This window comes from Scyliorhinus canicula, chromosome 6, assembly GCF_902713615.1.
Source record: "Scyliorhinus canicula chromosome 6, sScyCan1.1, whole genome shotgun sequence".
NCBI classification, from domain to species: Eukaryota; Metazoa; Chordata; class Chondrichthyes; order Carcharhiniformes; family Scyliorhinidae; genus Scyliorhinus; species Scyliorhinus canicula.
Genome location: NC_052151.1, coordinates 126,143,024 through 126,166,514, shown reverse-complemented (window position 1 = coordinate 126,166,514; position 23,491 = coordinate 126,143,024). Strand labels below are relative to the sequence as shown.

Genomic DNA, 23,491 nt, shown 5'->3' with positions numbered 1-23,491 from the left:
ATCCTAGAAGGAGGTGGCAAAAGAGGAATAGCAGGTGGGGACGCAGGGAAGTATACAACCTAGATGCCCCATCCTCCTCCGAAGGGGAACAATTATATAATATTGCGATTGAAGAAAGCAGAACCTATTAAGATTACCCCACGGGTGAACGGTCAGCTGACAATAATGGAAATAGACACGGGGCCGGCCGTATCAGTAATGGGAGTGGCAGCATTTTAAAAAATCAAAGATGGACTCCAGCCACTAACCCTAACAAAAACATCGACAAAACTTAAAACCTACACGGGGGAATCCCTGGAAGTTCTAGGCACGACTCATGTACCCGTGGAATATGAGAAACAATTGCTGAGATTACCGTTGACGATAGTAGAGGGCTCCGGACCAAGCTTAATTGGACGGAACAGTTGAGTGGAGTACTCCAAAAATACCCGGAGGTCTTCCAAGAAGGTTTGGGGGAAATCACAGGCACCAAAGCAACTTTGCACGTGGACCCAGAAGCCCTTCCGAACTTTTGTAAGGCCAGGGCGGTACCTTTCGCATTAAGGAAGAAAGTAGAAGTCGAAATAGAAAGGTTAGTGCGCGACGGCATTATTAGACCAGTACAGTTCTCGGAATGGGCAGCGCTGGTGGTACCAATTTTGAAGCCAGACGGCTCGATACGTTTCTGTGGAGATTTCAAACAGACAGTAAACAAATACGCACTGCTGGACAAATACCCGATCCCGAAAATAGACGGCCTATATGCCAAATTGGCAGGTGGACTTTTGTTCACGAAACTGGACATGAGCCACGCCTACCTGCAGTTAAAACTGGACAAGGACTCCCAGAAGTTCGCTTCGATCAACACCCTGAAGGGCCTTTTTGGTTATACTAGGCTACCTTTCAGAGTGTCATCAGCCTGGGCTATATTCCAGCGTACGATGGAAAATATTCTGCAGGGACTACCGCAGGTGGCGATTTATTTGGACGATATCTTAATCACGGGTAGGACGAACAGGGAACACTTAAGGAACCTGGAGGAAGTGCTCAGGCGTTTCGCAAAGGCAGGCGTACGGCTTAAAAGAGAAAAATGTGTTTTTCTGGCCCCACAAGTGACGTACCTGGGATATAAAGTAGACGAGTCGGGCTTACACCCATTGGAAGACAGAGTAAGGGCAACAAAAGAAGCCCCAGATCCCACCACGGTCCAGGAGTTATGATCATTTTTAGGGTTGGTAACCTATTACGGAAAATTTATTGAAAATAGGGCGTCCATCCTAGAACCCCTCCACCAGCTACTAAAAAAGGGGCAAGAATGGAAATGGTCCGCCCGCCAAAACCGAGCATTTAGGGACATTAAGGAACAGCTGTCATCCGAAAATGTCCTAGAGCATTATGACCTAAGGAAGGAGTTGGTGGTCACTTGTGACGCATCCCCTTACGGGGTAGGAGCCGTCTTAGCCCATAGAGGAAGGAATGGGGAAGAACTGCCAATAGCCTATGCTTCAAGGACCTTGGCGGTGGCTGAGAGGGAGTAGGCCCAAATCGAGAAGGAAGGACTGGCGGTGATATTTGCAGTAAAAAAATTTCACCAGTATCTGTGCGGGCGGAAACACGCCATAGTGACGGACCATTAGCCGTTATTAGGGTTATTAAAAGAAGACAAGTCAATACCCCCGATCGCATCAGCTAGAATCCAACGTTGGGCGTTGCTACTGGCAGCGTATAGATACGTTCTGGAGCACAGACCGGGAACGCGAGTAGCAAATGCAGATGCTTTGAGCAGATTTCCCCTCCCGGACACCCCGCCGCTAATACCGAAAGTAGAGGAGACAGTAATGACTCTAAATTTTTTGAGCACCCTACCAGTGGGCGCACAACATATTCAGTTGTGGATGCAAAAAGACCCAGGGCGCAATTCTGCGCAAATGCGGAGAATCGTAAAGGCTGCCGTGGGACAGGCCGTGACCCACGGCAGCCTTCACGGTCACTTCCAGGGCCAATTCTCCCCCCCCGGGCGTGGCTAGGAGCGCGGCCCCGTGCGTCACGGCGGCGCGGCCTTGACGACGGTCGTCAAGGCAGCACGTCAAGCGTCACGGCTGCTGACGCGGTCGATGACGTCAGCCGCGCATGCGCAGGTTGGACAACGCCAACCCGCGCATGCGCAGTTGGCGTCTTTCCCCCCAGCCGCCTGGCAAGACGTGGCGGCTTGATCTTGCCGGGCGGCGGAGGGAAAGAGTGCGTCTGTTTTGGACGCTGGCCCAATGATGAGTGGGCACTGATCGCTGGCCTGGCCCCTCCCGAGCACAGTCGTGGTGCTCCCGTGCCAATCGGGCCTCTAGATGCCCCAAACGTGCATCTGCCGCCCGTTTCACGACGGCAGCAAGCAGGTGTGTTTACTGCCGTGTTGAAACGGGTGTGAAGGGCCGGCCGCTCGGCCCATCGGCCTCGGAGAATCGCCACAAAAAGCGGCGATTCATGGCGTAGGTCGGGCGTGGGGGGGGGGGGGGGGAGAATAGCGGGAGGGCGTGAAAAATGTCGGGAGACCCTCCCGCTATTCTCCCACCCGGTGTGGGGGGCGGAGAATCGCGCCCCCAGTTTTAGTCAAGATGAAGCATTTACTGCTAACAGGGGAACTGAAAAGACCAGTGGAGCCCCAGATGCACCCATACTGGAGCCCAAGGGGACCAAATAACTGTTGAAGACGGTATCCTATTATGGGGAGCCCGGGTAATAGTCCCAGCTCAGGGCCGTTGGGCAATCTTAACCGAGTTACATCACGGACACCCAGGGGTGTCTAAAATGAAGATGCTAGCTCGAAGCTACGTTTGGTGGCCAGGTTTGGACACAGACATAGCAGCCTTGGTACGTCGGTGCCAGGAGTGCCAACAGGGGCAAAGAGTGCCACCAGCTGCGCCATTGCACCCGTGGAATGGCCAGGCAGACCATGGACCCACCTGCATATTGACCACGCCGGCCCTTTCATGGGCTCAATGTTTTTGATAGTGGACGCCTACTCCAAATGGTTGGACGCCCACCGGGTAAACAAGGCAAGCACAGCATCGACAATCGAAAAGCTCAGGCCTCGTTTGCAACACATGGACTGCCGGAGGTATTGGTATCGGACAACGGAACGGCATTCACAAGTGGGGAATTTGGAAAATCCCTAAAAGAAAACGGAGTCCGCCACATCAAGACGGCCCCTTACCATCCAGCATCCAACGGCCTGGCAGAGAGAGCGGTCCAGACACTAAAAGCGGGACTGAAGAAGCAGCCGGCAGCGTCAATGGACACAAAGCTCTCCAGCTGGCTGTTTGATTACAGGACCACACCGCATTCCACAACAGGCATACCGCCAGCTGAACTCTTAATGGGAAGGCGGCTGCGAACGAAGCTGAGTCTCCTTTTCCCAAATTTAACGGGGAAAGTGGAGAAACAACAGGAGGCCCAACGCAGGGGGCATGATAATAGTCGGCAGCAGAGACATTTCCAGGTGGGGGCACCGGTTTGGGTCAAGAATTATGGGAATACACCAACGTGGGTCAAAGGCACGGTAGAGTCCCAAACAGGGCCCATATCCTATGAAGTTTCGATAGGAGGTAAGGTGCTGAAGAAACACCTAGACCAAATAAGGGCAGCGGAACCACACCTGGAGGCAGGCGAAGCAGGACCGCCTCAAGCTGGGATAGCCCAGACGGAAAAGATCCCCAGCCCCGAGCAATTTCTCCAGACCCCGTCATCCAGTCGTCAGAGTCGGAGATGGACACGTTCGACGAGGCCGCCGCGACACCTCTTCCCGAGGAGGAGGAAGAACAACTTCCAAGGAGGTCGTCAAGAAAAAGACGGGCACCTATAAGGTACACCCCGCCCACGTTGGAGAACCACCCGGCGGACGACACAGAGGTGACAGACCCGGACATGAGGAGCAGGAAGAAGCTCAGAGGAATGCCAGCGGGAATGCTGTCTGTAGTGTCCTTGTCATCAAACCCAATCCAAGTTTACAACAACTAAATCAACACAAACTCCAGATCACAGATTGAAGCTTTATAGTCTGTATGGATCAATAATGCACAACATGGTTCATCTTCTTAGTGAAACCTGGGCAGAAGCATTTGTTTTATAGCTGTTACATTGTGAATTTGATACCTTTTCATTTCAGGATTATCTGTAAACCTCATCAGTTAAAGTCCCCTTTCCAGCTGATGTTTCCAAGTGTTCACTCCGAGTGGAAGGTTCCCTCTCAAGCAACAATGCTTGAAAGTACCCCCATTTTCAGATCTTGCTACTCCCATCATTAACATACTCATTTTGATTGCTTCAGTGAGGCATTGCCTTCTTGTGAAGAAATTCATAAGAAAACTATAAAACAAATCCCACACGGTTAGTCGAGCAACAGCTATTTCCCACTGCCGGAATTAAATGGAAGTAGCCCACGGTTGGGTATTTCAAAATGATGGTTTCTTTTGTGTGATTCTAAGTCACCCCTTTGGTGAAGAGATAAACCGAATAGAGTTTTAAAAAAATTAAATATTGTATTTCCAGTTAAAACTCCCACACTATTAAACCGAAAAATATTGACTGAAGTTAATCATGCTGTTTAAACAAATATGCCCACATTTATAAAACTCTATCAGTGGTCTCATTTTTTTAAAAGATAATTAATTGTTCATACTTTTCAAACATTTACTTTTAAGTTGTGGGACAATGAGAATAACCCTTTTTAGAATGCAGAAATCATCTTTACAATTTTCATAGGTTACCATGTAAGGCCTTTGGCAATTCAGCTCTCAGTAATAACAATTGTTTCTCAATGATTCTAGCACTTTTAATCAATGCATAGTCACATATTTGGTTTCGAAGTTATCCTAAAATGTCAGACTTTAGGTAAGGACAGAGGTATATTAACAAAAAAATGTTATTAAATTTAATAACCCCCATCTCTCATTGATCAATGTCACTTAAGTGCTTTCATACGACAAGGTAAAATACTGGGTACTTGCACAGTTATGCATATAAACCTCTACACTGGCCTCAATGATGCATGCATAAAAGGCTGGCAGCTGCTCACTGGCTTGGCTCTGGAAGCTTACAAACATTTAATGATTCCCTGTCCCAAGGGTCTTTGCCTCTGACCCTTACTCCGGCTTCTATTTCTTTGCTTCTGAAGAAGGATAAGGACCCGACAGAGTGTGGGTTATACCGTCCAATCTCATTTTTGAATGCAGGTGTCAAGCTGCTTGCTAAGGCGCTGGTGCTCTGGTTGGAGCCTTGCATAATTTTGGAGGATCAAAGAGGCTTCGTGAAAGGCCGGCAGTTGTCGGCCAATGTACATTGCCTGTTCAAATTCATCCTTTCCCCCCTTCCCGGTGTCAGAACCTGAGGTGATAGTATCTCTTGAAGCTGAAAAGGCATTTGACAGAGTGAAGATTCTTGGGAGGATTGGTTTGGTCAGAAATTTGTTTCCTGGGTTCGCCTGCTATATAAGGCCCCTACAGTTAGTGTTCACACAAACACTTTATACTCTGTCTATTTTCCCCTGAATAGGAGCACTGGGTAGGACTGTCCACTTTCCCCATTCTTGCTCACGCTGGTGATACAGCCACTCTCTATAGCATTGAGATTCCCTCACTAATAGAGGGATATTGGTTGTGATTGGGTGGAGAATCGGGAATCTCTCTATGCGGACAATTGACTTCTTTATATTATGGACCCAGTTCCTTCCATTGGCAGCATAATGAAGTTGCTTAATACCTTTGGCTCCTTCTCTGGGTATAAACTAAACTTAGGCAAGAGTGAATGTTTCCCTGGGAGGCGAGCCCAATTGGGGGTGTTGTCTTTCGCCATCGCTAAAATGAGCTTTCATTATCTGGGGGTCCGGGCAGCCAACAACTGGTCCTCACCTCATAAGTTGAATTACATAAGCCTGGTTAATAGTGTTAAAACAAAAACAACCTTCCTTTATCTCTGAATATTTGCAGCAGGTCTGACAGCATCTGTGGAGAGAGAAGAGAGCTAACGTTTTGAACCTTGATGACGCTTTGTCAAAGAGTCTTCAATTCTTTGACAAAAAGTCATCCAGACTCGAAATGTTAGCTCTCTTCTCTTTCCACGGATGCTGTCAGACCTGCTGTGATTGACCAGGATTTTCTATTTTTGTTTCAGATTCCATCATCTGCAGTAATTTGCTTTTATTCCTCTATCTCTGGCAGGGATGATTCAAACAATTAAAATTAATGTGCTGCCGAGGTTTTTCATTTTCTTTCAGTGCCTTCCCATTTTCCAAAGTCCTTCTTTGTCAAGGTTAATAAATTGGTATCTTCTTTTATTTGGGCGGGTAAGAATCCTATAAACCATAGTGTTCGACTACAGATAGACAGACAGACAGGGAGCTTGGTTCTCCCCAATCTATTGTTTTATTTCTAGGCTGCAAACATCCAACTAATTTTATCAGTGACCCTGATTCTATTTAGGGTCAAATGGACGCTTGTTCCTGCACTACTTCTACTCTTGTTGCCGTACTCACTGCGCCGTTGCCTCTTCCCCCACTAGATGTTCCTCAAACCAAATGGTGGTTTCCTCGCTTAGGATTTGGAAGCAGTTTAGACAGCACTTTAAGCTCCTTTCCCTGTCCTCGCTTGCCCCTATTTGCAGTAATCAACTTTTCCTACCTTCTGGTTTTGACCCAACATTTAATTCCTGGAAAGTAAAGGGTCTTGAGCATTTTGGGGATTTGTTCGTGGAGGGGGGGTTTGCCAGTTTTAGGGAGTTAACTGATACATTTCAACTAACTAACTCCAGCCCTTTTTATTATTTTCAAGTTTGCAACTTCTCGTGTAAGGTTTTTCCTTCCTTCCTCTTCTTGCTTAAGCGGATTCTGTCCCTCGCTCAGCTTGGCAAGGGGTCTATCTCCGATCTTTCTGGCCATATTCTTTCTTCAGATCCCACCCTTGCTAGGCGGGGGAACGGCAAAGTGGGAAAGTGACTTGTGCCCTATACTTATTGAGGAGGTTTGCAGGGCAGCCCTTCACAGGGTCAACTCCACATCCTCATGTGATTTGTTGAGTTTAATTCAGTTTAAGGTGTTTACGCAGGACACACTTGACTAGGGCATTGATGAGTGGGTTTTTCCCTAATGTTGAGGATAGATGAGATCGCTGTTCACTTGGCCCAGCTAGCCACACACATGTTCTGGTCCTGTCCCGAACTTGTAGGTTTCTGGGCCTCCTTCTTCAGTACAATATTGGAGATACTTTATGTGAACTTAGATCCAAGTCTGCTGGTGGCCATTTTTGGTGTGTTGGATTCGCCGGTAGTTCAGTCTAGGGTAGAGGTGGATATTGCCGCCTTTGCCTCGCTGACAGGCCAGAGGCAAATATTGCTTGCTTGGAGGTCTCCCAATCCACCCAGTGCCTCTGCTTGGTTGGGTGACTTAATGTCATTTCTATAAATTTACCATCAGGGGGTCAATGCAGAAGTTTTAAGATAGCAATCATTTATTTCCTTTTTTAAAGAGCTAGTCAGCATCAGTTGTTAAGGGGTTTAGTTTAGTTTTTTAGTTAGTATTTTAGGTAATTGTGTTGGGTTTTCTTTTCTTTTTACCATCTTACTTGTACATTTGCTAATAGTGATTTTTTTGCACTTCTTGGTTCTTGGTTGTGTTGGTTTTTTATGCTAAAACTTTTAACGAACATATATCTTTTAAAAAGCAGGTCATTCAGCCCATCAAATCTGCTCCATCATTCAATGACCCAATAACCCATAATTCCCTTACTGGTTAAAAATCTGTCTATTTCATACTTAATGACCAATGGCCACCAGCAGACATGGATCTAAGACAACATGGAGAATCTCATGACCCAGTCTCTACAGCCCTCTGTGGTGAAGAATTCCACAGACTCACTACCCTCTGAGAGAATGAATTCCTCCTCATCTCTGTTTTAAATGGCCAACCTCTTACTCTGAGACTATTCACTCTGGTCCTAGACTCAGTCAGGAAATTATGGTGATAAGGTGGAAAGTAGAGTTGAGGATTATATCAGATCAATCCTGGTCCTAGACTCTCCCAGAAGCATCTACCCTGTCAAGCCCCCTGAGAACACAATATGTCTCAATAAGGTAGTCTCTCGTTCTTCGAAACTCCAATGAGCACAGACCCAACCTACTTAATTTATTCTCTCCTCATAAGAAAATTCCTCCCGGGATCAACCTAATGAATCTTCTCTGGCCTGCCTCCAATGCCAGTATATATTTCCTGAAATAACGGAACTAAAACTGTTCAGAGTATTCCAGGTGTGGTCTAACTAGTGCCTGGTAGAGCTTTAGCAAGATTTCCCTGTTTTTGTACTCCAATCCCTTTGAAATAAAGGCCAATATTCCATTTGCCTTCTCAATTGCATGCTAGCTCTTTGTGATTTATGCACGGAGGTCCCGGAAATCCCTTTGTGTTGCAGTTCTCTGCAGACTTTCTTCATTTATATTTCAAAAGTCATTGTTTGTATCACAAAACAGCGACTGATATCAGTCCTTAAGAGGTTAGTACAATCCTTCATGCTGCGCCCCAAGTAACAGGTAATTAGTCTGCTGGATTTTAGGTGTTGTTACCTTCTTTCTCTGCTTCATACCAAACTTGCTCCAATTACTACAAAAACACCAACAGTTCAAAGCGCTACCTTAAATTAGGAAGAAAAGCATGTCTGTTAACGAACACTCTACTCTGAACGTGATAATCGTACTGATTATCGTACCATAAAACCAAGATCCCACTAGCTGTTATTTGGAAAGATCTGAAGAATTAATTAAGTTTAAAGCTCAAAGTTCTGCACAAACTGATATCAAGCAAATTACATAGAAAGATCAAACACCACCTAATCTCTTAAGTACCTTTCAGGAACAGGAAACTCTGCTGTACCCGTAAAGGTCACATGTTAGTACATAGAATTACATAAAATTTACAGCATAGAAACAAGCCCTCAGACCTGACTGGTCTATGTCAGTTGTTATGCTCCACACGAGCCTCCCCCTATACTACTTCTGCTTCAAGGATACAGGTTGATCATTTAAATATGAAAAAGGGCCTGTTGTCAGCTGGGTTTTCCAAACCTCAAGGAACCCAGCAACCTCATCCATGTGATGACTTGGGATCGAGGAAGTGAATGGCTTTACACCTACTTCCTGAATCCAGTGTACCTGCCTGAAGAACCGCAGTGATTGGAGCACGCCCATGCCACTCCACATAACATTTTCCATGAGACCACCAACCCCACCCCCAAAGCTTCCAACCTTGCCCCAAGCCTCCGATCGACTCCGCCAACCAGGCCGCCCAACTGCCCCCTTACCGATCGACCCACCTAGGTCCCTGAACTCCCCTCCTCCCAGGGCTCTGATCATGCCCCAGATCGTATACATTCATCTAATGATAGTGTTAAATAACTTGTGTATTAAATAGGAACTATCTTATAAAACCTACTATTCTGAAATGTTTTCCAAATTTAATGATTCCCGAGTATTCTGAGCATCTCCCACTCTCCTCCTCCCATACCCACAACTCCAATATTTTCCCCTTCTGCCCTGAAGATGATGGCTTATGCAGAGGAAAATAGCAGAAGCATCACCTCATCCAATACCTGACCAAGGATACCGTTCTGCATACATTACTGGTTTATGAAAACGTTGGAAGTACACAATCAGTGACACATAAATAAAAGAGGGAGAGTACTAAGATTTAGAAGTAAAAACTGCCACACCCCTCCCCTCAGGAGACCAAGTAATTGTGGCATGTTTTGGAAGGATTTGTAAGTTGATACTCAACGTACTGACCTTCCTTGCCCATCAAGTCCTGGGGTGGGACCTGAACCCAGAGATTCTGGTTTAAGGGCAGGGATGTTATCCACTGCGCCACAAGACCTCCTTGGGTTTTCTGCTCTATCTTTCATGATTTCTGAGTCCTTTGAAACCATATTGCTGTACTTACATGACCAAAGATGATATTTTGAAGTCCCTATAACCATGTGAACTGCTTCTGTCATCTGATTTGTTATTCAGTCACTGCATGGTTAAAACTCCAATTATTCATTATTTTATTAAATATGGCTTCTGAAAGTTGCTAAAAGAAGAATTAACTACAGGGTTCAGAAGTCTCACTTTTATGTTTCAAATATCCAATCGGAGAGCCAAATAAATACGATTTGCTTAAAAATGCACATCGCAGTGCAGCACAGTGGCGCAGTGGTTAGCACTACTGCCTCACGGTGCTGAGGATCCGGGTTCGATCCCGCCCCGGTCACTGTTCATGTGGAGTTTGCACATTCTCCCCGTGTCTGCGTGGGTCTCATCCCCACAACCCAAAGATGTGCAGGGTCAGTGGATTTGCCACGCAAAAATTGCCCCTTAATTGGATTTAAAAACAAAAAAATGTACATTGCACCCATTCAATCAGATTATTTGACTATTCCACTGCTAGGGTGAAGAGTGTCAACTTTATGAAGTACCTGATGAATCAGTTCCCTTTGTTTATAAACCAGTAATTTAATTTTCATAAATGACCCTGCAATGTATTATGTTAACCGCACAAAGTATTACTGCATCAAAAATCATACGGTGCAGTCATAAAATCATTGCCTGTCACTTTCTTCATGAAGGCAATGTCTTTTTGCAGTTATTAGGAGTCCACAGCAGGAATGTGGACTGAGCAGCAAACCTAAAACAAGCAATTAGAAAAGATGCTAATTTGGGCCTGCCTGCTCATGCTTCACATTGCCTGTCCTTTTGTAAATCAGCTTTGGTGCCAGACATAGACAGGCTTTCTTCTGTTGCATCACAATGTTTCTGTGACGGCTGTCATCTACTTGTCATGGCTATTACTTTGAAAGAATGTTTTCTGCTTATGCAACTCACTCACCAATTTTACTTAGCCTAGTAATTGTTTAAGTTTAGTAATTTATTGACATTTTTGTGGTTCGTGGCAATTGTTCTGGCAATTGTTGTGACTTTCAGAAGCAACATGTGTTACAGTGCTACTGTTAATATTGTTTGGTATTACACCAGCGTTTCCACAGACCTTTCTTCAGATTGAAAGTTGCTGCTGCAATCACACCAATGGACCTGGGGGTACACGGCACAATTGTGACATTTGCTGATGTTCCACGACCTGAAAACGTAGTAAACAGCGAGGAAGATAGTGATATGCTTCAAGGGGACATAAGCAGGCTTGTGGAATGGACAAATACATTATAGATGCAGCTAATTGCAGAGCAGAGTTCTGAGATACATTTTGGTAGGAAGAATGAGGAGAGACGATACAAGGTAAATGGTATAATTTTAAAGGGAGTGCAAGAACAGAGAGATCTGGGGTGGCAGGACAGGTTCCCAAAGTGGTTAATAAAGTATATAGAAATCTGAGCAATATAAATCAAGGGACAGAGTGCACAAGCCAGGAATTTGAGCTAAAACTGCATAAAGCAGCAGTGCATCCCAGCTGGGTATTCTGCCCAGTTCTGGGCACTACATTTCGGAAAGAGTTTGGAGAGAGTACAGAATATTTTTACTGGAACACCGAGCTACCAACGCAAGATGGTGGTCAGCTCATGTGCACTGATCTGTGGATGCCTACTGACGTCATTCCGCTGCACCCAAACAGCTAGGAGCAATCTATTCATGCGCAGCTCTCTGCGTGTGCACAATTAAGGGTTGCATGGCAGGGTGATGTCAGAAGGATCATGCATGCACGAATTTCAAAATACGGTGGGTCCTGGGGAGTATGTCAGAAGGCACATTATCCATAGCAAATGTTGGACAGTATTTATTGGGGTCTGCATTCATTCCTCCTCACTTGGTCCCACCCTCCTCCCCCTGGATAAGCACTCGGGAAAAAACCCCATCAATGCCTGCTTATGCAATGGCTAGAGTGATCAAATACATGCTGCCATATGCTTTTGTTACATTTTATCAATGGCTGGGACAGTACAGTTTTAACAGTGAAACCCAACAATTTATCGTCCCTTCTTGTTCCACAGGCAACTCTGCAATTATTTCTTGCAAAAATGCACTTTTTTTAAGCTAGCTGGCTATATGAATTTTGGGTACAAGCAGCTCTGATTCATTCCTGCATGTTGGCATACATGACAGAGAGGGTGCAATGCCTGGCCTTAAATCTGTGTATTTCCTTTATGTTATAATTTAAATAACCCACAAAATGGATGAGAACAAATTAACATGGTTTCACATTTCTTTCCGGGTTAAAGGACAACCCGCCCAGGAGTGATGATTACTGCAGCACCATCTTTGGTCCTGGCCGTTTCCTACTTGGGTATTCCAAATGACGTCATGGAGCAGCACACTTGAACTGCGCATGCATGGAGCATGTCCAGTGTTGGCAGGAAACACATCGTTAATGGAATGGTTCCACGAATGAGAGTTGACTGTTAGATGGATAGATTGGAGCAGCTAAGTTCTTCTTGGAGCAGAGAAAGTGAAGAGGAAATTTGAGAGACGTTTATAAAATCATGGTGTTTACATAGAGTAAACAAAGGGAAACAACGAGTTAGAAGTGACCTTAATGAGACACATAGGATTCTCAAGGAGCTTGACATGGTAGATGCTGAGAGGATGTTTCCTCTTGTGGGAGAGTGTAAGGCCAGAGGACATAATCTCAGAGTAGGAGGTTGCCTATTTAAGGTAGAGATCGGAGATGAGGAGGAATTTCTTCTCTCAGAGGGTAGTAAATCTGTGGAATTCTTTACCACAGAGGGCTGTGGAGGCTGAGTCGTTAAGTATGTTCATGGCTGAGATACAGATTTTTAATCAATGAGGGAATCAAGGATTATGGGGATATGGAGGAAAAGTGGAGTTCAAAATGATCAGATCAGCCATGATCTCATTGAATGGCGGAGCAGACTTGAATGGCCTATTGCTGCTCCGACATCTTATAGTTTTATCTTAAATGGTTTCAAATGGCTGAATTTGTTTTATTGCACAAAGCTTGGTTAGGACTTGGAATGCACTGCCTGATATGAGGTAGATAAACTTTTAATGCTAACTTTCAAAGAAGAATTGGATAAATACTTGGAAAGGAATAAAAGTTCCAAGGATATGGGGAAAGAGTAAGGGAGTGGGACTAACTAGGATATTCTTCGAACGAGCTGGTGCAGATTTGATGAGTCTCCTGCTGTGTTGTATTTTTCTATAGTCCCATGATGCGATATCCCTGTTAGCTAAAAGGTCTGTTTTAGATTGAGCTTAATACATTGTTGTGTAGTCAGCCCAGCGGTAGCATGCATTGGTATAGCGATAAGAACGAGGTAATAAGAGGTCTGTTGTTTGCAATGATTTTCCCATCATAGAATTTCTGTTAGGAAGTAGAGCTGTTTAAAAAATAAATAAGATAGACGACCGGCCACACTACTCTTTTGTACCTTTGAGCAACGGGTTTGCAATATCCATTAGAAAAGACCAATTGTAGCCTGTGAGACTACCTTTGCAATTGGGAACAACCAGACAGGAGGCTGGTTTAGCACACTGGGCTAAATCGCTGGCTTTTAAAGCAGACCAAGGCAGGCCAGCAGCACGGTTCAATTCCCGTACCAGCCTCCCCGAACAGGCGCTGGATTGTGGCGAGTGCGGGCTTTTCACAGTAACTTCATTGAAGCCTACTTGTGACAATAAGCAATTTTCATTTCATTTCGATAAGCATAAACCGAATGCAAATTAGTATGGAAATATCATAATTCCCTGATGTCAGTGAAATAACAATGGGGTTGGATGGCACAATTCATTTTCTTAATTCACCCTCATTGCAGTGAGGTGTGAGATCGGAAACAGTGAAAACAACCGCAGCCACATAAAAATACATGCTTTCATCACTTCCCTTATGCCAGCACCTATCATAGAGACACTCAATATGCTTTAAGCAAATATATTCTATATTCCGAAGTTTACAATAAAATGAATCAAGACTGCCTTTTCTTCACACTTCACTACAGATCCACAGAATCCGCAGAATGCCTACAATGCAGATGGAGGCCTTTCGGCCCATTGAGTCCCCACCCTATCCGCGCAACCCCACCTGACATACACATCTTTGGATTGTAATTTTTTTCTATGTTCAAAGCTAGGTCAACTTACACATGGTTCCACTTAATAATTTTCCCAGCTTTCATAATCACACATCACAGATTCTGCACACATGCTATCCTGTACAATTATTTTGCTGCCAATAACAAAATAATGACCTCTCCAGTCTCACAATAAACAGAAAAGTAACACAAGTTAAATGAATTGCATGATCTTGGCCAAATAAAAGTGTGTAGATGATCAATATTCAGTCCTTGTGCTGAACACGTGCTTCCACCCACATATAGATAGCTACAGTTCCACTTCAATTGGGCCTTAATCATCCAGCTTGAGCCTGAACACGTTAGATTTCAGTGAAACTGATTGTTGGTTTGAACATTAAAATATTTAATATGCCTTTACAGGTTAACTAGCGTTTTTCTCACATTTAACAAAATATATCAGACCTGGCCTTAACTGTTTTAAGACTGAAAGCGATAGAAACCAGAGAGATCATTCAAGCTTGGTGTAGCAAAACTATCAGGCTTCGTAAAGTTGAAAGTTTTAGTTAGGTATCTGTGACAGGAAAAACATACATTAAAAAGACTCATAGTAGCTAAAGTAAAGTCAATGATTAGGTCTGACATACCATTATATGGAACTAAAGTCCAAAATATTTTTGCCGATGAGATAATTCCCTGAAGATGCTGTAAAGATGCACGCTCCTTTGCTGTCTTTATTCATACACTTCAAAGTAGCACTTCCTGTCAAGTTTAAATGTGCATTCTCCTGTCATTTACAGAAACCACCCCCACTTCCTGTTTTCAGTATGCGTTGGGCAAAAGCCTTACAATATTAGTTACACTGTAAACCACAGATCAAATCAGCTTCTACAAGGTTTCAGGCCACCACGTATATGGAATTTCCAGTTCTCTCAGATGCATATTTTATATTCAAGTTTTTGGCCACCCTCAACTACGTCATCTGTAACAGATAACTTTAACTGGAGACTTCATTAATTTCATAATATTTCTTCGTCTAAATATTTACATAATTCTAGTTTTTGTCTCAGGAGTTGATGCCCTCCATTTAATATCCAATTGAAAATGAACATGACTTGGATTTATTCCTGACTTTACGATTTGAGGGTCACCTCTTCCTCAGCCAGGAGAAGCTATCTCTAAACACTGACAGAGTATTACACAACCTCCACATGCTTTTTATCAAGTCCTATGATTACCTTCAATGACAGATTTTTATACAGAAACATAATTACACCTAAAATATCCTGCAACGCACCTTGGAGATCACACTTGGCATTAAACTATTCAACTTGTTACAATTATGAAAATAATAAGATTATCGGGCTGGATTCTCTGCTGTTGGGATTCTCCGTTGCGCCGGCAATGCACCCACGCCTCTGGATTTCCCGACTGTGTGGAGCTGCCCACAATGGGAAACTCCATTGGCCGGCTGGCGGGACAGAGAATCCTGCTGCCTGCAGGGGCGCGCCGCACCAGAAAATGGTGCGGCGGGACAGAGAATCCCGCCCAATGTTTTAGAACTATGTCCTTTGGTTTATAACAGTATTATAGTTTTGGACTTTTAACTTACATTAAGGATCATATGGCATGTGCTGAAGTCTGCTTTACAGTAAGCCTGGGTGATTTAATTGTTTAGAGATCAGAAGTATACGCAGATTGTTTTATGGAGAAAGGTAGAGGGTATTTATATTTGGTGACAATGACAACTGTTCCTATATCTCCAATGCGTCGGCCCTGCATCTCCTGAAGTTTCAATATCAAGTTGGAAACAGTTGGGCTGGAACCTATCCCTTTACTTCCAAAAGGAACAACAGTTGTGATCAAAGTAACTGATGAGCGTTTCTATTTGTATACAAAACTATTTGCTACAAACCAAATGGGGGCGATTCTCTGGCCGTTTTGCACCTGGCACAAATCCCGCCATGTCGGTGGAATTCTGGGAGATGCCAAAAATGGGATTTGCGGCAGGCACCTAACAGTTTCTGATCCTCCCAGGCCCATATCCTCGCTGGGCATGACCAGATTAGCACGTTAACAATCTCGTTTAAACTTGCAGGATCGGCTTTAAGTTGAATTCTCCAAGCTCCTGCAATTCCTCCATCCGCCAGCACAACGTGAGGTCAGCGTAAATCACTACTGGTCTCCACAAATGCAGACCAGATGTGATGACCACGCCGTGGGGCTTGGAAGCCATTATAGCCTCGAGGCCCGTGGTCAGAGACATGACAAGCGGTGCCCCTTGGCAGTGCCAAGGTACAATGTGAATGGGGTGGAGCCTGAAGGGAGCAGGGTCAAAGGCCCTGATCTCGGTGATCCTTGCCCGGGGGGGGAGGGTTGAGAAATTATGCCGCGAGGAGGGAGGGGGGTGTCGATCATCCTGATGTCTGCATGGTGTAGGGGAGGTGATGACACAAACATTTATTGGTTTGTGTGGGGGGGGGGGGGGGGGGTTTGCCTATTTGTATTAAAAGGCTGGGGTGTTCCCCTTGAATGTGGAGGGTCGCAATGTCAATTAGGTGGTGGGGGTAAGGGTGGCTGTCACTTAGCTTTGAGATTGAACTACTCTGGAGAAATGTCCAAAGTGCAGGTGGATTGAGATCTGGATTGCGCCGACCCACCGATTGAGAATTGAACCACATTTCCTGCCGGAAACCACACTTCGAATTTTTTTGAGAGAATTGCGCCCAATGCATTTCTTGTCGCCATGGGTAAGGGTTGGGTAAAGGGTTGAGAAAGCCATTTTGTGATCAGATTACAGACTTCCTGTTAAACATGAGAATATCACAGCATAAGGAAGTCGCAATTTTGTCCTGCAACCAACTGAGAGATAGGGAGCAGGGAAAGATAGATTAGGCAGGTATGTACCTTCAGCATAGAAAATACTGACACTATGTAGAACACAGGTGGGAGCTTGTGCTCAGTTTAGGAGCACAGGATCAATGGTAGGTCATTCAGCCTATCAAGCTTGCTCATCCATTCAATGAGGTCATGGCTGATCATTTGCTTCAAAGCCAATTTCCTGCACTATCCCCATGTTCCTTGGTGTCATTAGTATCTAGAACTCTTCGTTACTGTTTTGAACTTGCTCAATGATTGAGCTACCATAGACCTCTGGGGTAGTGTATTTCAAAGATACACTACTCACTGAGTGAAGATATTCCTCCTCACCTCAGTCCTAAATGGTCTTTACGCTTACTTGGAGTCTGTACCCTCTGGTCCAAGACTCACCAGCTGGGGGCAACATCCTAACCACATCCTATCTACCCTGTCGCCCCTGTAAGAGTTCTGTAAGTTTCAATGAGATCACCTCATTCTTCAAAACTCTAGAGCAGTGATCTTCAAAGTCCGGGGCGCGACCCGTGGGTGGGTCGTTGCCGTGTGTCGGGAGGGGCATGGAGCCATCCGTCGCGGTGCTCCAGTTTGCGCAAATTTGCACGCAACAGCTGGCTTTTAACTATGCCGGCTGCGAGCCATGCGAGTGTGACCGCACTGCGCATGCGTGCCCGCTCATCGGTACGCATGCGAAGAGTTTTGTGCATGCGCACTGATGAGCGGGCACGCATGCGCAGCGCAGCCGCATTTGTTTTATATGGTAAAAAGGCCACGCGCAGCCGGCATAATAAAAAGCCAGCTGCTGCTCTCTCTGCCCGGTTCGAAAGTGCTCGGTTCTTCTGAACGAAGCTAAGGCCAAGTTTCCCCCGGTGACTAGCACCATCGGACCCACCCGCAGAGATCCAGCGCCATGGTCTCCACCTCAGAACTCGCCTGTATCTACAGCGCGCTCATCCTGCACGACGACGAGGTCACTGTCACCGAAGACAAACTCAATGCCCTGATTAAAACAGCTGGTATGACCATTGAGCCTTTCCGGACTAGTCTATTTGCCATGGCATTGGCTAATATTGACCACAATAGTCTGATCTGCAATGTTGGTGCTGGTAGCAGTGCCCCAGCTGCTGCAGCAGTTGTTTCCACCACTGCCCCTGTTGCTGCTGAAGAGAAAAAGGAAGAGAAGAAACAGGAAGAATCGGAAGAATCTGACGATAACATTCTTGTGAACCATCAATGGACCTTTTCCAAGGCCAGAACATCCTTCCTTAGATACGGGCCCAAAACTGCTCACAATGCTCCAAATGGCGTCTGACTGGAGCCTTATAAAGCCTCAGAAGTACATCCCTGCTCTTATATTCTAGCCCTCACAACACAAAAACTAACATTGAATTTTCCTTCCTTTTTTAAATAATTTTAAACTATCCAATTTTTTTTTGCCCAATTCAGGGGCAATTTAGCATAGCTAATCCACCTAACCTGCACATCTTTTGGATTGTGGGGTGAAACCCACGCAGACACTGAGAGAGTGTGCAAACTCCACACAGACAGTGACCCAGGGCCGGGATTCGGGCGCGGGTCCTCAGCGCCACAATCCCAGTGCTAACCACTGCACCACCGTGCTGCCCTGAATTTGCCTTCCAAACTGCCAAGTGAACCTGCATGTCAACCTGAAGAGAATCTTGCACTAGGACTTCAAGTCCATTTGTGCTTCTGATTTCCTAAGCCTTTTCCCATTTAGAAAATAGTCTATGCCTCTATTCCTCCTCCCAAAGTGCATAACCTCACACTTTCCCACATTGTATTCCATCTGCCACGTCTTTGTCCACTCTCCTTGCCTGAGTAATAACTAACAAGACACTGCTTATTTCCACAATTTAAAGTTTAAGTTGCTTACGTAAGAAAATAGTGTTTAGTCAATAGCATTTTTAAAAAATCATTTGATACAGTAAAAGGTTTAAATATTGTGTAATATTGACATGTCATTGTTGCAGCTGTTAACAGGAAGTTTGAATTTCCCTTTACTGTCTCTACAGAGATTGTGCCCAAGTATGTCCTGTACATTAAAAGCAGGACAAATCCAACTTGGCTGATTATCGGCCCACTAGTCTACTCTCGGTCATCAGTATCGTGGGTGGCATGGTAGCACAGTGGTTAGCACTGTTGCTTCACAGCGCCAGGGGTCAAGATTCGATTCCCTGCTTGTGTCACTGTCTGTGCCGAATCTGCTTGTTGTCCCTGCGTCGGTGTGGGTTTCCTCCGGGTGCTACGGTTTCCTCCCACAAGTCCCAAAAGATATGGGGCGCGATTCTCCACTCCCAAGGCCGGGTAGGAGAACCGCGGGAGGGCCGCTCTGGCACCCCCCGCGATTCTCCCACCCCCCCCCCCCCCCAAAATGGTGTGTCGTGTTTTGTGACACGCCGCTCGGAGAATAGAGGGTTGCCGTTTTTCACGGCGACCCGCGATTCTCCAGCGCAGATGGGCCGAGCGGCCTGCCGTTCCTGACCTGTTCACGCCGGCGGCAACCACACCTGGTCGCTGCCGGCGTGAACATAGCGTGAAAGGTAAGTTTGGGGCCTTTGGGGTCGGAGAGGGGATCGAGCACCACGGCAGTGCTCGGGAGGGGACTGGCCCGCGATCGGTGCCCACCCATCGTTGGGCCGGCGTCTCTAAGAGATGCACTCTTTCCCCTTCGCCGCGGCGCAAGATCAAGCCGCCACATCTTGCTGGGTGGCGGAGGGAAAGACGGCAACCGCGCGGGTTGGCGCCAGCCAACCTGCGCATGCGCGGCTGACGTCACTAAGGCACCGCCGGCCACGTCATTATCGGCGCGCTGCCTTGATGCCAGCGTCAAGGCCCGGCGGCAGAGTTTCATGAAACGCCGCTCCCAGCAGGGGGGGTGGGGCGGAATAGGGGACGAGGAGCGGCCTCCGACGCCGTCGTTAAACACTCCGGGTTTCACGACGGCGTCGGCTGTTGCGGAGAATTCCGCCCATGCTGTTAGATAATTTGGACATTCTGAATTCTCCCTCTGTGTGCCTGAACAGGTGCCGGAATGTGGTGACTAGGGGCTTTTCACAGTAACTTCATTGCAGTGTTAATGTAAGCCTACTTGTGACAATAAAGTTTATTTTTATAAAGTGGTGGAAGTGGTCATCAACAATGTGATCAAGTTGCATTTACTCAGCAAAACCTGCTCACTGATGCTCAGCTTGGATTCCACCAGCATCACTCAGCTCCTGACCTGATTACAGCCTTGGTTCAAACATGGACAAAACAGCTGAGTGAGACTTACTGCCCTTGACATCAACGCAGCATTTGACCGAATATGGCATCAAGGAGCCCGAGCTAAACTGGAGTCAATGGGAATCAGGGAAAAATTCTCTACTGCTTGGAGTCAGACATGGCAGAAAGGAAGATGGTTGTGGTGATTGGACGTCAGTCATCTCAGTCCCAGGACATCACTGCAGGTGTTCCTGAGGGTATTGTCCGAGGCCCAACCATCTTCAGCTGCTTTATCAATGACCTTCGTTCCAGCACAAGGTTAGAAATGGGGATGTTCGCTGATGATTGGACAATGTTCAGCATCATTCTCAACTCCTCAAATACTGAAGCAGCCCATGTCCAAAGCAGTAGGACCTGGAGAATATTTGGGCTGACATGTGGCTTATAATATTTTCATTCATTTGATGTGGGTGTCACTGACTCAGCCAGCATTTATTGGCCATCCCTAGTTGCCTTTCAGAAGGTGGTGGTGAAATGCTGCAGTCCATGGTACACCCACGGTGCTGTTAGGAAGTAAGTTCCAGGATTTTGACTCAGTGACAGTGAAGGAACAGTGATATAATTCCATGTCAGGATGATGTGTGGCTTAATGGAGATCTTTCAGGCGGTGATGTTCCCATGTGTGTGCCACATTTATCCATCTCGTGTCGAAGTCAATGCCGACATGCTTTTAGCGGTTTGATACACACGAGTGGTTTGCAAGGCCATTTTAAAGGTCATTTAAGTGTCAACCACATCACTGTGGGTCTAGAGTTACCTGTAGGTCAGACCAGGTAAGGACAGCAGATTTCACTGAATACATTAGTGAACTAGATGGGTTTTTACAACAATGGTTAATGGAAATGCACCATCAGGAACTCGGCCCATCGGAGGCAGAGAAGCGCGGACACTCTGGAGAATAGCGGGTCAGGCTGGCTAATGATTTACAAATGGTGTTTACTGTACTTGCGTTCCGGACTAAATTGATGCCGCTGTCGAGATGACGGAGAATTGTGATTTGGCATCAAATCGGCGCCAGCCGCAATTTTGCCTTTGGGACTTATTCTCCACCCAATTGCATTTCCTGATTTCAGTGTCAGCCAAAGCAGAATTCCGCCCATATATTTTTCAATCCGATCTTCCCCTGCTACTGTACCAATGCAAGTCACAAAACACATCCTATGGGCGAAATTCTCCGACCCCCAGTACGGTCGGAGAATCGCCTGGGGGCGCCTAAAATCCCGCCCCCGCCGTGGCAGAGATTCTCCGCCACCCGGGAAGTGGCGGGGGCAGGAATCTCGCCACTCCGATCGGAGAGGCCCCTGCGGTGATTCTCCGGCCCGAATGGGCCGAAGTCCTGGGAGGCCTCTCCCGCCGCCGAGGTTTAAACCACCTCTGGAACGGCGGGCTCAGCGGCGCAAGCAGGCCCCCGGGGTCCTGGGGGGGCGGGGGGCGATCGAACCCCGGGGGGTGCCCCCACGGTGGCCTGGCCCACGATCGGGGCCAGCTGCCGCTGACGTCACTGCCGGCGCATGCGCGGACCGGCGAAAGCCTTTCGGCCAGCCCCGCTGCCGGGGGCGCCGGTCTTTTGCGCCGGTCTTCTGGTGGCAACCGCTCCGGCGCGGGGCTGGCCCCCAAAGGTGGGGAGAATTCCCCACCTTTGGGGAGGCGCGACCCCTAAGTGGTTGGCGCCACTCTCCTACTCCGGGACCCTCCGTCACGCCGGGTAGGAGAGAATGCCGCCCTATATGTGCGATTCTCCCCAAAAATGTCCAAGTTAATTTGTGGCATGTTTTTCAGGGAGTTTCCCGCCGGCTCTGCCGGTGAGTTCCCCATCACTATTCAATGACACTTGGGGCTGGATTCTCCCGGTCTGCCTGCCACAAGAACGCCACGGGCAAGCCGCGTGGAATGGAAAAATCCACTGCCCTCGAGCGAAATTCTCCGGTCGGCAAGCAAAGTCGGTCGGAGAATCCCACCCTTAGTCTCTTTTCGGGTCCTGGGGAGTTTCTCACTGGTTTAGCCCACACTTAGAATTTTGTTTTCGCACTGGGGAGCTGAACTCCGAGATGGGGCCGCCAATTTGAAAGGGTGCTCCAATCTCAGCACCCCTTCCTTTCTAGGACCCCCACCCATGACAATTCGAACCTGAAGTCACGACTTACCTGCTCTACACTCCCCCACCCGTCACAACCCCCGCATCATTTCATGGGCATAGCCCCCCTCGGTCCTTGGCCCTTTGCAGTGCCACCTGTGCACCCAGAATGGCAGTGCTAAGGTGCCAGCTGAGCAGTGCCAAGGTGCCCACGTTCCAGAGGGAGGGACGGGGTCCACCCTGTACTTAGCCTGTACACGAAGGGGTCTCCGATGTCCGGGAGACTCCCTGAGTGCCGTTCCGCCTGGTCCACGTTTGAGTGGACCAGCACTGATCAGCGCTCAGCTGCAGCTTCCCCGGAGCGGCCGGAGAATCGAGGGTGGCCAGTGTATCCCGGGCAGGCAGGTCGTAAGTAGGTTTGCGACCTACTTCTTGGAGCGGCATTTGGTCACGTCCATTTGGGGTGGAGTTCCAACTCCGACGTCTTGTGGGACTTCAGTGAATCACTCAAGGCACGGAGCCTGTCGGCAGGTCCGCTGGAAGCCAACCCAAGATTCTCCAGCTGCGTGTGTTCTCGCTTGAGAGCAACATAGCCGGAGGATCATGCAATACATGTTTGTGACAAAAGCAAACTGTCCTTCCTCATCCTGTCTGTAGCCCTTGAGAAAGTTGAGCACCATCATTCTTCTCTCACGCTTCTCCATGGTAGTCCAAATGGGGGTGAATTCTCTCATTTGATTCCATTCCTATCTATCTAATCATAACCAGAGAATCATAGAGAAGCAATGGCTTCTGTCACTGCTCCTGCACTATGACCTTTGAGGACCCCCAAGATGCTATCCTTGGTTCCCTCCCATTTCTTACCCAAATGCTGCCCTTGGCGAAATCATCCGAAAGTACAGATTAGTTGACACATGAATACTGATGACACCCAACTCTACCACACATTGAGCGGACTTGATGGGCTGAATGACCTAATTCTGCTTCTTTATCTTAAGAACTTATGAACAACCACATTGTTTGACTCCTACACTGTTGCTAAACCATCAGACGGCTTATCCAGCACCCAGTACTGGATGAGCAGAATTTTTCTCCAATTAGATGCTGGAAGACTGACACTATTGTTATCTATCCCTGCTCAAAACTCTTGTTTCCCAGCTATCCACACCATCCTTCTCCTTGGCTGAGATTAAACAAGCCTGTTCGTAAACTTGGTTTACATCTGAGCCCAGGA

The 23,491-nt window shown here is 46.8% G+C and overlaps 1 protein-coding gene across 14 annotated transcripts in view; it reads right to left on the bottom strand.

The window, feature by feature from the left end:
• The window catches only part of dnmt3ab (DNA (cytosine-5-)-methyltransferase 3 alpha b), a 709,318-nt gene that overhangs the window by 534,202 nt on the left and 151,625 nt on the right, over nt 1-23,491 (bottom strand). Inside the window, exon 1 of one of the 14 annotated variants that reach the window (XM_038800100.1) lies at nt 14,675-14,795. The exons of the other annotated variants lie outside the window; for them this stretch is intronic. Within the exon in view, the coding sequence (XP_038656028.1) occupies nt 14,675-14,677 (3 nt within the window). The 5' untranslated portion in view covers nt 14,678-14,795. Of the gene's footprint in view, nt 1-14,674; nt 14,796-23,491 lie in introns of those variants that run through there. 14 annotated transcript variants of the gene reach the window in all.